Source organism: Phocoena sinus, chromosome 14 (genome assembly GCF_008692025.1).
Source record: "Phocoena sinus isolate mPhoSin1 chromosome 14, mPhoSin1.pri, whole genome shotgun sequence".
Lineage (NCBI taxonomy): Eukaryota > Metazoa > Chordata > Mammalia > Artiodactyla > Phocoenidae > Phocoena > Phocoena sinus.
In genome coordinates this window covers 10,746,425-10,760,532 of record NC_045776.1, presented here as the reverse complement: position 1 = coordinate 10,760,532, position 14,108 = coordinate 10,746,425, and the positions used below count along the sequence as shown (strand labels likewise).

General features: G+C 37.5%; 1 protein-coding gene across 3 annotated transcripts in view; it reads left to right on the top strand.

Moving 5' to 3' along the window:
- Window positions 1-14,108, top strand: part of CDH7 (cadherin 7) — a 122,592-nt gene that overhangs the window by 74,459 nt on the left and 34,025 nt on the right. For all 3 annotated transcript variants that reach the window (XM_032602689.1, XM_032602687.1, XM_032602688.1), the window contains one exon: window positions 12,289-12,542. In XM_032602689.1, coding sequence (XP_032458580.1) covers window positions 12,289-12,542 — 254 coding nt within the window. The remainder of the gene's footprint in view (window positions 1-12,288; window positions 12,543-14,108) is intronic.

Here is a 14,108-nt window from a genome sequence, read left to right as displayed (position 1 = left end):
ACTTTCAGCTATAATAAAATATGCTATGGAATAGAAAATTATATTTGCTATTTTCTCTTTAACCCTTATTGTTGGGACTGTGATAATTCTAATTCAAAGCATTTCTTTTCAAAGCACTGAATTTTAATGATATTTATTTAAACATTTATTTAAAATATTATCACTTTCCTGGCTACAGTCAAGTAGCACACCTTTTTTACTGTTAAGTTTAAAGCCTTAAAGTCTTTTCTGGTTTCTTTTCTTGTCCCTTCTTGATCCATAATAGATCTTATCTCTTTGTTTTTTTGTTTCGTGTTTTTTCCTACTCTCTTTGGCATTACCCTAAGATTGGTTATCATTGCTTCACTCCAAAACTATTTTCATTGTTCCTGAGCTTTTAAATTTTTAAATCTATCCTTTTTTTACAGAAATTGCTGTTCAAAACTCAACACTATTTTTATTATTCCAACTAGTTTGAAAAGAAGCTACTTTATACTAAGAGATTAAGACAGAGTGATACAACAAATTGAAAGGAAGTGGTAAAATAATCATCAATGAGGTTATAGATTTAGAAAATTCTAAAAATTTATTGAAAAATTATTAGAATTAAGGAGGGCTTTCAGTAATGAGAACTACAGAAGTAAGTTACAAATCAGTAGCTCCATTATAGCTCATGAGAACATGTGTATGAGCTCTGGTCTTCAATCCAACCATATGGCTTCAGCCCACTAGAAGTTGTGTGTGGAATATCCATCCCTCTTGTCCGTTTCCCTAAACCTTCCATCTTAAAGCAGTGTGATCTCACAAAGGCAATCTTTATTCCCAAATCCAAGCGCTTTTCCATCATGAAGCCAACAGTATCTTGATTCTCAATTTCAGAAGAGTGTCTTTTGTTTACTTTTTTTTTTTTTAACTAAACTCTCTTTGGAGTGTTTTTCTCAGAATGAAGGAAGTCCTTTCTGAAGATTTGCTGATTCTCTCTGTTAAGAACTAACAACTACTTACGACACTCAAGGACAGGATTTTGATTTTCAGTTCTACTTATCAAGATTTCAGTAAATGGGGGTCTATATTCCATTCCAGCTAAAACATTTCCAGAGACCCCTCCGAGTTGAGCAGAGTCTGAGAAAACATATATGAGTCCCATAAATTCAGTATTCTTTTCATGACCAGATAATAGGAGAATCATTTGTGAAATCTAGAATGGATTTCTGAATCTGAGTCACAAGAGCATTCTGATTAAAACTAAGAAATTCTGAAAGAAGACAAATGAAGCCTTCTTCCATTGTTCTCAAAATATTTTAAAATTTTCACTGAGATAAACTAGAGAATGCTATGGACAGTCCATAAATATGAACCGTTTGTTCATAGGTTTTCCAGGCTCTCCTGACTATAGGAAAACCTTTACAACCAGGCACTGCTAAGATGTTGATGAGCTTTTTGTTAAAGACATAAGTATATTTGTTCTGATGATGTGTGTCTCAGAGTATTACTTCACATTTGGATAATAGAGTTCCTATGTCCATTTAGATAGTCATTTCTATTGGAATTAAGTTATTTTGTACCTGTGAACCATGCTTGATAATCATCTGAACTTATTTTCTCTCTACTCTATAGTATAATAAAACTTTAGTCTGTTGCTTTTTCATAAACAATGCACTGTCATGGTTATAATGAGATTTATTCCAGTTTGAGCAAATTATTATCATATTTTGAAACATCTACATATGCTATACTTGCATAGGGTGAACTTGGGAGCAGGGAGAGAAGAACAGAAAAACAATCTTTTTCTAAAACATATGCTAGAAAAAGAAGTACAGAATTGTAAAAAGTTATCTTCAGGTATGCTATTCTTGCTCCAATGTCTTATATAGAAATATAAATTCTGCATATGACCAAATATGCAGAATCCACAAGGCTAAAGATTTGTATAGATGTTACCATAGAATTATTTTTTCAGAATTCAATGATCCTTTCTATACATTAAGAATAGACATGCTGGGCTTCCCTGGTGGTGCAGTGGTTGAGAGTCTGCCTGCCGATGCAGGGGACGCGGGTTCGTGACCCGGTCCGGGAAGATCCCACATGCCGCGGAGCAGCTGGGCCCGTGAGCCATGGCCGCTGAGCCTGCGCGTCCGGAGCCTGTGCTCCGCAACGGGAAAGGCCACAACAGTGAGAGGCCCGCATACCGCAAAAAATAAAGAATAGACATGCTTATATATTTTAGGTATTTTAAAAAATGATAACAAAACCACAGTGTTAAACCGTTAAAGCAAAGTACAGTCTATTTCTGTAGCCATTTATGAATGATTTGATGATAACCTTTATAACCAGTTTTACATAGGGCCTCAAAATTCACCAAGCATAAACATAAGTATTATCCCATGTGAGTGAAAACTGTGTCTTTCTTTCTACCTAGAATTCTTTCTGTTTACATTTCCCCATCATAATTTACAATGTAGGAAATTTAGTCTTCTATTTTTCCTTTGAGGTATGGCAATCTTACCTTTAACGTACTTCAGTTTTCAATGTAAGACCTCAGTTGGGATTACCTATGGAATTGTGCTTCTATAAAATACTACATAGAGTTACAGTACAGTAAAAAATGAGCATTTATCAAAATGCATTTCCTATGAAGGATAAGTACACATCCATTTTCTGGCACGGGGATGACTTGTACGGTGGCTGATATCATACTGTCAAATAACATATTTAAGCTTCTTCAGGCCCATTCTTGCTCTGCTATCTTCATAATCTCCTCATTTTCCATACCCTAAAATAAGGTTGAATGAAGTCAAAACCATCAAATAATAGAGCATTGTTGGGGAGGTATTGATAACATGGCTTCCATTCCCTGTGGGAGAGGAAGGGTTAGAATATGCCACATCCTGTCAAACTTCCACTCAGCTGCACAGATTTCTGAGCTCTGGGTTTGCTGTCTTGTTATTGAGACGCGTCCTTTGTCTGCTGCTTGCGGTAATTCCCAGAGTCAAGTATGTATTTCCGTATTTCATAAATGCTGTTGATGTGTGGTAGAGGAAAATGAAACCAACAACATTTCCAATTTATTTTTCTTCTTTTCATTACATTTTTTTCTTTCAAAGATGTTGTTTAAGTAATCCTGCCGCTGTGGATGCACATTTCTCAAAATGGAGGAAAGATATGTGTCTCCTTTGACTGTGAAAAAGCATACATTTTGGATTTTAGTTTTAGATTAATACAATAACTCTAATTTAGTGAACATCTGAATTTCAGATTATATTTTCCAGTTTGTTCCACCCATTGTTACTGTGTATATATAAGTGGATCCTAACATCGTCTTAATCATCACGCACGTGGGTGCACGTGTATAGACTGTTCTCTACGTATTTCGAGTATAATCGAGTATAAATTTACTCGTTTTCGAATAGTCAAGATTAGAGATGAATTTAGGGTCTTAAAAAAATAAGATAGCAACACTCTTTGAAGAAAGTTGATCAAAGAGACTAGGACCCTGTTCCTTAGGAGTATTTTCCATTTTCTTTGATTTGGGCAATTATCAGAGCAATCTTCTCAGAATATGTGTATGTCAAAGACATATTCCAGTGAGCCCTTCATGGTTTTTTGTTTCGCTTAGTACAAGTCACAGATAATGCACAGTTTTCCTTATTTCTGTCTTTTTCCATGGTGTGTTGTTTCCTAGATTAGTTTCAATGGGTAGGATTCCAAGAAAGAGATATTTAAGAAGTAGATAAGAGGGGATTTAGTGATTACCTAAGGAAAATTGGAGAGAGAATTTAAGGATAAAACTAATGATTCTAGTATGAGTAGCTAGATGAAAAATGTGCTGTTCCTTTAGAATGGGAGTGTGGAGGTGATTAAAATGGTTTGGAATATATCTGCATTACCTGTGATATCTAGGTAACGATTTCTAGAAGGTCATGAATGAGGGTTTGTAGCTTAGAGGAGAGATCTAGAGTGCAAACTTAGGTTTGGGGGTCATAACGTATGCATGGCAATTAAAATGAAAGGGACGACTGAGAACATCATAGAGCATGCATATAAAAGGAGGGAAAGAATGCTTTAGACATTACTTGGTGAAACTGACAAATTTAAGTTAGGGCAATCTATTGTATTGTATTTAAGAAAAGGCAATCTATTGTATTCTTCCAGGATTAAGATCTTTTAAGAGAATTTAAAAATAACTCATCAACAAAGCAAATAAAAAATTCATATTTAGATCATTAAAAAGAATTGCATATATTGTCAGTAGAGGGAGGGGATTGATGGATCCTGGAATCTATGTTATATAGTAAAGACAGGACATAACCAATAAGGGAATGATAAGAGTCAAAGGCCTGGAGTTCAAGGAAATTTCCACGTCTAGATCTGATCTCTCTGCCACTAGTTCATTTGGTCGTTTCAAGTCTGTTTTGGTTCATTTTCCCTGGAGATGCAGCCATCACATGTCAGAAAGTGAAGTCACCCACTTTTATTCTCTTCCTCTTTGTGATTGTATCAGCTGCTACCTAACAAGTCATCCCAAAGCTGGTGCTTTAAAACATTATTTCTTTAGGTCATGATTTCATGGGTCAGCAGTTTGGTGGGGCCTCCGCAGGGTGGTCTTACGAGGGCTCACACATGGGTCAGAGGTCAGCTACTCGTGAGCTTGGTGGATCTGCCTCTGTAGAGGTGGCTGTCTGTCTGCTGGAATGACAAGAGAGGCTGGAAGTGTGCCTCCCAGCAGCCGGCAGCTAACCTGGCTTTGTTCCATGAATGGCAAGAACAAAAGCTCCATGGTCTCCTGAAGCTGATTTCCGGAACCGACACAACATCACTTCCACCACATTATATTGATCGAAGCAAGACCAGGTGACCCAGATTCAAGGAGCGATGGGGGGGGAAATACATGAAGAGAGAGGAGCTATAAAATATTGTGGATACTGTGAAAGAAGAAAAAAGATTTTGGGTCCCAGCTCTGCTCCAGAGAAACTAAAAAACCTTCAGGTAAGGTAAGGGTGAATCTCAGATCAGCTGACTTCCACTTGAATCTCCTCTCCACTGTCAGCATTACTCACAGAGTAATTGTGTGGATCAAGATTAATTAATAGTTGCCACTATTTGCTAAAGGTGCCCAGGAAAACATAAACTAAACTGTCTTTGGGTCATAATCTGGATTCAGCTTACCTGAAAATGATCGAGACCCTTTCATGGAAGTTCCTGGTCCAGTCAGTAGTGCATGCTGGGAAATATGGACCTCAGCACAGTAAGGGAATCAATCTGAGCTATACTGTGAATGAGGTTTTTGTTTTGTTTTTTGTGAACGAGCTTTTTGATGCTAGGCAGGAATATAGTCATTTGCAAGGCTTGTTTTCTACCTTCTGCTTATAGAATCCAAACAGCCCACCCAAATTCACTCTTAGAACTGTAACCTGCACAGGGTAAGGACTATATAAATGTGTATTGTTCACGGGAAATACGTTTAGCCGTCTATGGTACTGCCTCTTTGTAGACAAGTGCAATTAGCAATTTGAAATGTGTGTGCATTTAGTTGGTGGTCATAGAATTTTTTTAAAAAATTGTTACAAAATGGAGATGTGTTAGGATACCTGCTTGAATTGCTTTTTAAAAAAATATTCAGTGATCTTTATATCTAGGTTAAAATGTTAATGTAAGTGCTCTTGGAGGTCAGAGGGCACTCGTGGAGCTAGCTAATGGAAATAATAATTCCTGATATCAGTATCCTTATTTTATTCCTAATAGCTTGACATAATTTAATGTCTTAGGCTTAAACATTTCTGCAGTTACTCATAAACTGGACCCTTTCTCAGGGTCCCAGTTTACCTGTAGAGCACCAGACACTTTCTACGTAGTGGAAGTGATCTTTGCAAAATGTGAATGTTTGTATCGAGCACCTGAGAAGCAGCTGTGTTAAAGTATGGGTTTTTTTGAAAGTTAAAATAATGACTCTCATAAAAATGTAAAATGGACATGGAGACACCCTGTAAGTTTTTACTGCTTATTCTAAATTTGCCTACCTACCTACCTGTGTAAGATTATACATTTGGCTTCTCTCATAGATCTCAAAGCCTAGCACAGTGAGACAGACACGAAAGGGTCAGTCCCTTGTAGAGGACACCCACAGAGCTGGCGAAACTTCCAGAGGTCTTCTCCCCCTTCACACCTGAGCCTCTCTGAGGGCATCAATGTGGACCATTCTATACATAATTATTACATATATATATATAAAACAATTATGTGTGTGTGGGTATATATATATACATATATAACAATTTAGAACACGTCTTTCTCTTCCCTTCTTCCCTATAAAAAAATAACCTATTGCCCAAATCTGGATATAGGTTTTGTGATTCACACAGATTTCAAGACAGGTAAAAGCTGCATGCTGCTGATAAAATCACTTGTAGCTGTGAAAGCAAAAATGTCACTGGACAGAGTTAAACAAGTACGACCACAAGGATATTGCAGTTAGGAGAGAGAGATGAGAATTCAGTGTAAACTCAACTCAGGTGAAACAAAGGCCTGGAGAATTTTTTAAGAGCTGGAGTGTGTGTGTGTGTGTGTGTGTGTGTGTGTGTGTGTGTGTGTGTGTGTGTGTGTGTAATGGGGGCAGGGGTGTAGGTGACACTGTGTTTGCTTTACCCAAAGGAAAAGTAAATTTTCTTGTATTTTCATGATAGCAGGCAGTTTTGTAACTTGGAGCAAGACTCTTGCTGAAGATTGGCTCTAAGAAAAGGTAGGTCAGGGGCCTAGAGTCAGGAAGAAGCCTGTCTACATTTAGTCAAGCTGACAGAGATAAGAAGACCTTCTTGGACATAACCCAGGGACGGGGGGGAAATAAAGGCAGTAGTGCAGTTGTGCATAATAATGGCGTTTTTTGCTTTTGGAAAGTGCTTAGGGAAGAACTTTAGAATTCTTATTGTATATAAATGTACAAAGTTGTTCTTTGCTGAGATACCTTGTCCAGGGTTGTAGATTACGTCTAAGGTTCTGGGTAGTAGATTTATTTGGAATAAATTAATCATAAAGGGAAAGTTATGATTGTGGGTTCTTTTCCATTGGTACAGTTACATTTAAGCCCATTTACGTAGGAAAAATGATTTATATTGATTTGATCAAGTAGGGAGGATATTGAAAGCAACAGAGTATATGCTTTGATCCCAAAGACAGCTAGAAGCTCCAGAGAAAGAAATGCTTTTAAAGATGATGAATGGTCTCAGTTCTTTTGTACAAAATCAGTATTAAACATAAGACACTATATACATAGTCTCAACGTACACACACACACACACACACACACACACACCCAGCCCCAATGGTACCAAGCCGTGGTTACAGGAACAGAAGGAAGAATTTCCTGAATGATGTAACTTGGATCAGTCCCTGAAACATCAACAACAGCATTGGCCCAAAGTACAAGATCTAAAGGAGGTCATTGAGCTTAACGAGAGCGTGTTTGGCTATAGACCAGAAGGCGAGCTATATGCAGAAAGAAAAATGCAGTGTAATGATTTTATTAAATGAATTCAAGATGATATTTTAACTTAGGTTTTTACTATTGAGGAAGTTAAAAATGGCAGGGGAGAACTAATGAGTCTCCACTGTTTATGATAGTTAATTGTTTTGAGTGTAACAGATGAATATTATAAACTGACTTTGCCAAAGATATAGGCCGAGGTGTCATGGGGGAAACAGAAGAGAAAGACATAATCTTTACTTTCCATTTGATTTGCTCATAATCTAGCCGGAAATCATGGCGCTAATAATAGTATACTAGTAACAGCAAATGCTTATACAGTAATTACTCTGGGTCCATGACTGTTCCAGCTGCTTTAAATTTATAGACAATTTACAGCAACCCTACTTACTTGGTGAGGTAGGCAGATACCTAGATGTGATAATGCCATACACCATGAGTCCCTAATTGCTCTTAGAGTTTGAACAATGCCTGCTTGTTCTAGCAGAAACGGCATGGGTGGTGGACAGATGTGGCTTGGAATTCACGTAGTGTGTCTGCCCCTAAGTACACATAAAATTTTGGGCTTTCACTGGAGCTCTTTGCTACTTAGTTTCAATAATACCAACCTTCTGTCTTTTAAAATGCACATTAAAGATGTGTGTAAAACTTTTTTTTGGAGTTAGCTCTCTATAAATATAAAGAAGTTTTAGTTTTAGGTGAGGGGATTATGAGATCACTCATAAAGAAGAAAAGAGCTGGTCTCCAAAAGATTTCAGTAAGAAAAATGGCAGACAAAGTTATATGAGACGGAGGGAGCAGCAGGTGATACAAACTAGAAGGGACAAAGTATGCTATTTATAGTGAATAGTTCATTTTAATTGTAGTAAAAAGAAAAGGTGGGAGGAAGAGGGGTGAACCTCTGATCTGGAAAGAGAAGCATATTATTTGGGGCTTCTTAGACCACGGATTGGCAAACAACTGCCTGCCTGTCTCTGGACAGCTCAAGAGCTAAGGAAGGTTTTACATTTTTAAGTGACTGAAAAAAATTTTAAAAAAGGATACGTGAAAGTTAGATAGAATTCAGCAGACTTCCGTGTCTGTAAATGAAGTGTTACTGGCACACAGCCAAGCTAGTCCATTTACCTGTGGCCGAGGACATGGTGCCTGCAAAGCCTAAATATTTACTATCTGGTCTTTACAGGGAAATTTTGCTGACCACTGTCTTAGTTATAATGCTTACTGTTTCAGTCCTAAAGTTCATCATCCTTTGATGGCAATACATTTCAACAACCCTATTTGATAGCTTAGGAAAGAGTATGTCCAACAAGCTGCTTTCTCTTTCAGCATCTCTGACATAGATGTCACTTGACAGATGAAAAAGCAACTTCTCTGTGGCATCCGTAGTTTGGGTCAAAGTGACAATAATTGGTTTCAGGTTCTTTAATAATCCTACATATTTATTTTCTTGTGAGCTGCAGCTTGAACTGTGTTTTGGTCAAATTTCCAAATATATCTAGTCTCCAATGCTACGTAGTTTCAAGTTTTGAATAGAATCTGTTTAGACATTACCTTTATCTCCTTCCCTTTCCTTCTTCTTTGTCTTTCCCCAGTTATTATTTTAACTTATTTCGCCGAGTATAACCTTGCTTATTAAATCTAATAGTTATGGAACGTATTGCTTTTGTAGAAATCAATAAGAGAAACAGGAATTAACATTTTATTGCAAAAGCCTTTTCTTCAATTTGCTTAACAGTCCTATCTGTCACACCACACCCTTCTTTGCAGACTAGTCTGGCTGATTCCGGTTTGCTCTGAAAATCATTTTGTGTGGCACTTCCTTCCGTCTGGAACCTTGATTCATAGGCTTTCATATGAATTCTTTCATTGCTCGATTTTCAGAATAGCTTTTAGGCAACCAATCATCACGCGTGATCCTGTGTTTCTTTATGACTTGGCAGCATCCAGATGTCTTTACTGCATGTTGTTGCCTTTTAGACACATTTAAAAAAAAAACAAGTTGCCATAAAATAATTGCATTCATTTGTGCAGTAGATGTAAATTATTCTTTCATAAGTCAGTCAAACTTTTACTCGAATACAGAAGGACTAGCTGTCCCTTTGGTAAACCGGAATGAATATCTTAAAAGTTGTGGTTTTGGACTTCCCTGGTGGCACAGTGGTTGAGAATCAGCCTGCCAATGCAGGGGTCACGGATTTGATCCCTGGCCAGGGAAGATCCCCCATGCCACGGAGCAACTAAGCCCATGCACCACAACTACTGAGCCTGCGTGCCACAACTACCAAAGCGCACGCGCCTAGAGCCTGTGCTCTGCAACAAGAGAAGCCACCGCGATGAGAAGCCTGCGCACTGCACCAAAGAGTAGCCCCCGCTCACCGCAACTAGAGAAAAGCCCGCGTGCAGCAACGAAGACCCAACACAGCCAAAAATAAATTAATTAAATTTTTAAAAAAAGTTGTGGTTTTGAGTCAGTTGAAAAGGAGATGGTAAACAGGGTGTTTGGTTTTTTTTTTTTTACATAGTCTATCTTACATAGACACATAATATATAAAAGTAATATTTCTCTGCTAATTTATCAGTTTTATAAATATTATAAGAACAAACTGAGGGGATTCCCTGGAGGTCCAGTGGTTAGGACTCCACACTTCCACTGCCGAGGGCACGGGTTCAATCCCTGGTTGGGGAACTAAGATCCTGCAAGGTGCATGGCGTGGCAAAAAGTAAAAATAAAAAAGACTACAAACTGAATAGGTTCATATTCATGCTATGTGTGAGTATGTTTAGAGTGTCTTAAGTAAATGCATTTAGGTAAATAAGAATGCTTTGTTTTATTTTTAGCAGAACCCAAATTAAATATCGGATTACATGTATAGGCCCCAGAAAATTATAACAAAGAGGTCAAGTTTCTTAGAAGAGGATTTGCAGCACAATTACTTGAAGAGCCTTTTCAAAATACATATGCTTGTGACTCATCCTGGGTCTGCTGAATCAAAACCTTCTTGGAAGGAGCCAGGAATGTATTGGAAAGTTCCCCTGAGTGGTTCTGATTCTTACCTTTGGTTGAAGACCATTGGGGTAGAAATATTTTTAGATAATAGACAAAAAAAGGTAGCCTCATAAAAATATCACTGAATTTATTAATAAGGTGCTGTTTATGGCACTGTATAGCACGTGCCCCAGGATGTTCATGTGAGACCTCAGATAAGAATTAAAACTTGGTTTTCCCACGGTAATTATATGAAGTTTTTTATAGTCAAGAAAAACAATATACCTGGTTCTTTCTTCCTCTACCTCCCACTTCAGCCATCCGGATTCTCTGGGGCAAAGGTGTAGTTCCGTTTTGAGGCTCTTGAGGCCTGGATAGCTACATTCTAGCTTTTCCTAATTCATTAAGAATGTATTGAGTTCTTTCAATGTACCAAATTCAGAATAGGCAATTCTGGGAATGCTAGTACTGAACAAAACAGTCTGGAGCTTACAATCTACTAGATGAGACAACTGTTAAGCAGATAAACATTTGAGTAAAGCGCTCTCTGGCCTAGATATTGTGAGCCTGTTTTGAGTATTGGTTTATATATTTTTCATATATCAAAAAAGAGATGAGCCATGGAATCTCTTCATGTCCTATTTATGTGGAAACACACATAACACATATAGTATATATTTTTATATTTTATATATATGTTATTATATTTTATATAAGTGGTATGTACATTTTGTCATATATATAGCACATATAGCACACATACGCCCATACACATGATGGATACATTTAGATTACAGTTCTCAGCAGTACATTTTAGCCCGTTTTTCTTAATGCTTTTTTATTAAATAACACGTAAAAGTGACAAGTAAATTATGCTTTATATGTGCTAGTATTTCTACTGGTTTCTTTCTGAAGTTTTTGTTTTTATATCATTAAATGTAACAAATATTTTGGGACAGTTTTTTAGTGGTGAGATTGAGATTGAAAGTCACAACAAGCTGGGACTCTCTGTACCCCTCGAAGAAAGAGAAGCATGTGATTGTCACAGACAAGTTCTACCTGTTGGGCATAGAATTCTTTTTTTTAACAAATGGTGCTTCATTAGTACAACATTGAATTGCCCTTACAATTTTTTAAGCTACCAGATGGTTTGACTTGGTCACTGTTTTTGAGAAAAGTGTTAGCATGTTAATCCTGTTGAAAAGTTGCAGGATGGTGATTCTAGAATATAACTGTCAACCCTCTAATACAAATAGAGACAGAGAGAGAGACAGTGTATACTGATGGCGGAATACTGAAGACAGAAACAGTGGGTGCTTCATCAAGAAGAATCAGCTATGTGTTCAGGCTGTATAACCTCGATATGCCCCCTCTTCTGCTACAGCTGCATTTGGAACACTTGAAAGTTAAGGATTGTAAAGGAGTCCCCCAAATCAATGAAAATGACCTTGTAAATGAGAAATTTAACGGAAAGTTGTATTTTTCTTCCTTTTTAATGTGCACCCCTGGATACTGCAGTTAAATTACATGCTTCAAGAATACTACCTTGAGGTCCTCTCGGAAAAGATTTTAAAATCCTAGCAGTTGTCATTCAAATGATGTTCTAAAGACCTGCATTTGCCCATGCAGTGTACCGCGGCAGAGTGGATTAAGTTAGCTCAAATGTACTTACCACACTGTCTATGAGCCAGAAAGCAGCAAGGATTCTGATTGGCATTATTATTTATTACTTTGGAATGCTGACGGTGCATTTTCCTGGCTGAGTCCATACTATGCTTATTGACACGCATGAATGAAAAGGCTCTGCTTTGCCGTAATTTAATTTTCCTAACAACTTTCTTTATAGGACTTGGATTTTGAAGCCAAAACAAGTTACACGCTACGGATAGAAGCTGCAAACAGAGATGCCGACCCTCGCTTTCTAAGCTTGGGACCGTTCAGCGACACGACAACCGTGAAGATAATTGTGGAAGACGTGGACGAGCCCCCTGTGTTTTCGTCACCCCTGTACCCCATGGAGGTGTCGGAAGCTACCCAAGTTGGGAATATCATTGGGACCGTAGCAGCTCACGACCCAGATTCTTCCAACAGCCCTGTGAGGTAAGAGCTCACTGCTCTCCTCTTCTGTAATTTTGCAACAATGTGCCTTTATTCACAGCTCATGTCTCTACGTTATGATGCTTTGGGGTCATAGCTAACAAAAACCAGTTTTGTATACGTATTGAGCCATAGCTGCAGAAGTGAAACAACATCAGAACAATGCAACATTTTAGTAATTCGAAAATGTGTCACCTGATTATCCAAGGCCATTATTGTGTGGCAGTGTCTTTAGGCACCATTGTCATCCACAAGCAGAGCTGATGTGCCTATTCAGCCAGTTATCCTGAGCTCTTTCAACACAAACTGTGTTCAGAGAGAAAGTGATGCATGTCCTTGTTGTAGGATAAATGCAGATGTTAGAAAACTAATTTTATAAACAATTTAAATTAGGGGTTAATTTTTCAGCAACCCCTTTTGTATATTGGTCTATATGGATAGTATATGTTTGTTAGTTTATTAATTCCACTTATAAAAAATAAAATAATACCATATCTCTATATAAGGACTATTTAAAAATGTCCTTTCAATAGTCCTGTAGAGAGAGTAGACACATCGTTATAACCAACTCTGTAGTACTAACAGAATGATGATATGTAAGCGTTTCAAAATATCACAACGTTCCAGTTCACACTTTTTACTATAGTTTTACAATCTGAGAGCTACATGCATGTTTTTGTATATGCATGTATTTGTGTGTGTGCATATGATAAAGCACGTCTTTTTTTTTTTTTTTTTTTTTTTTTGGTACGCGGCCCTCTCACTGTTGTGGCCTCTCTCCCGTTGCGGAGCACAGGCTCCGGACGCGCAGGCTCAGCGGCCATGGCTCACGGGCCCAGCCGCTCCGCGGCATGTGGGATCTTCCCGGACCGGGGCACGAACCCGTGTCCCCTGCATCGGCAGGCGGACTCTCAACCACTGCGCCACCAGGGAAGCCCATAATAAAGCACGTCTTTTTAAGTAAATATTTAATAATATTTAATTGAGTATGTAGAACATACCAGAAATTACATTGTATTTCATGTCTTAATTTGGGCTCGTAAGTAATATTTTTCAGTGTCATGGTTTGGATTTTGATTACAAAAGCTAACAACAGATCTAACTTTTAGATTTAACTGATATTTAATGTTGCTAAGTGCTTCTGAGCTAACTTCTGAACTACGTCTGGGCATTGCTTGCAGAGTATCAAGAAAAATATCTATACATTAGACAATGACTTTTAGTTAAGAAGAGCTCATATTCATTTTTCCTCCTAAAATAATAAGCCAATTTAGGCTTATTACTTATATAAATAAATTATTATACACATTTAATAATATTAAATAACATTTTATTATTTATATGTAAATAATAATCATATATATGTGTGTGTATATGTAATTAGTACTCTCCTTTCCTTCTCTTTTGTTTGACAGTAATATCATGGCCTAGTAAAGAATTGGTATAAACCAATTTTGATTCCAAAAATGAAGTCATACTCATTGCTTCTCTGTCTTTACAAGAAATTCAGGCTATATGGAGGCTATCTTACTCTTAATGCAGTGGTCATAAACCATTTCTAAGAATGTA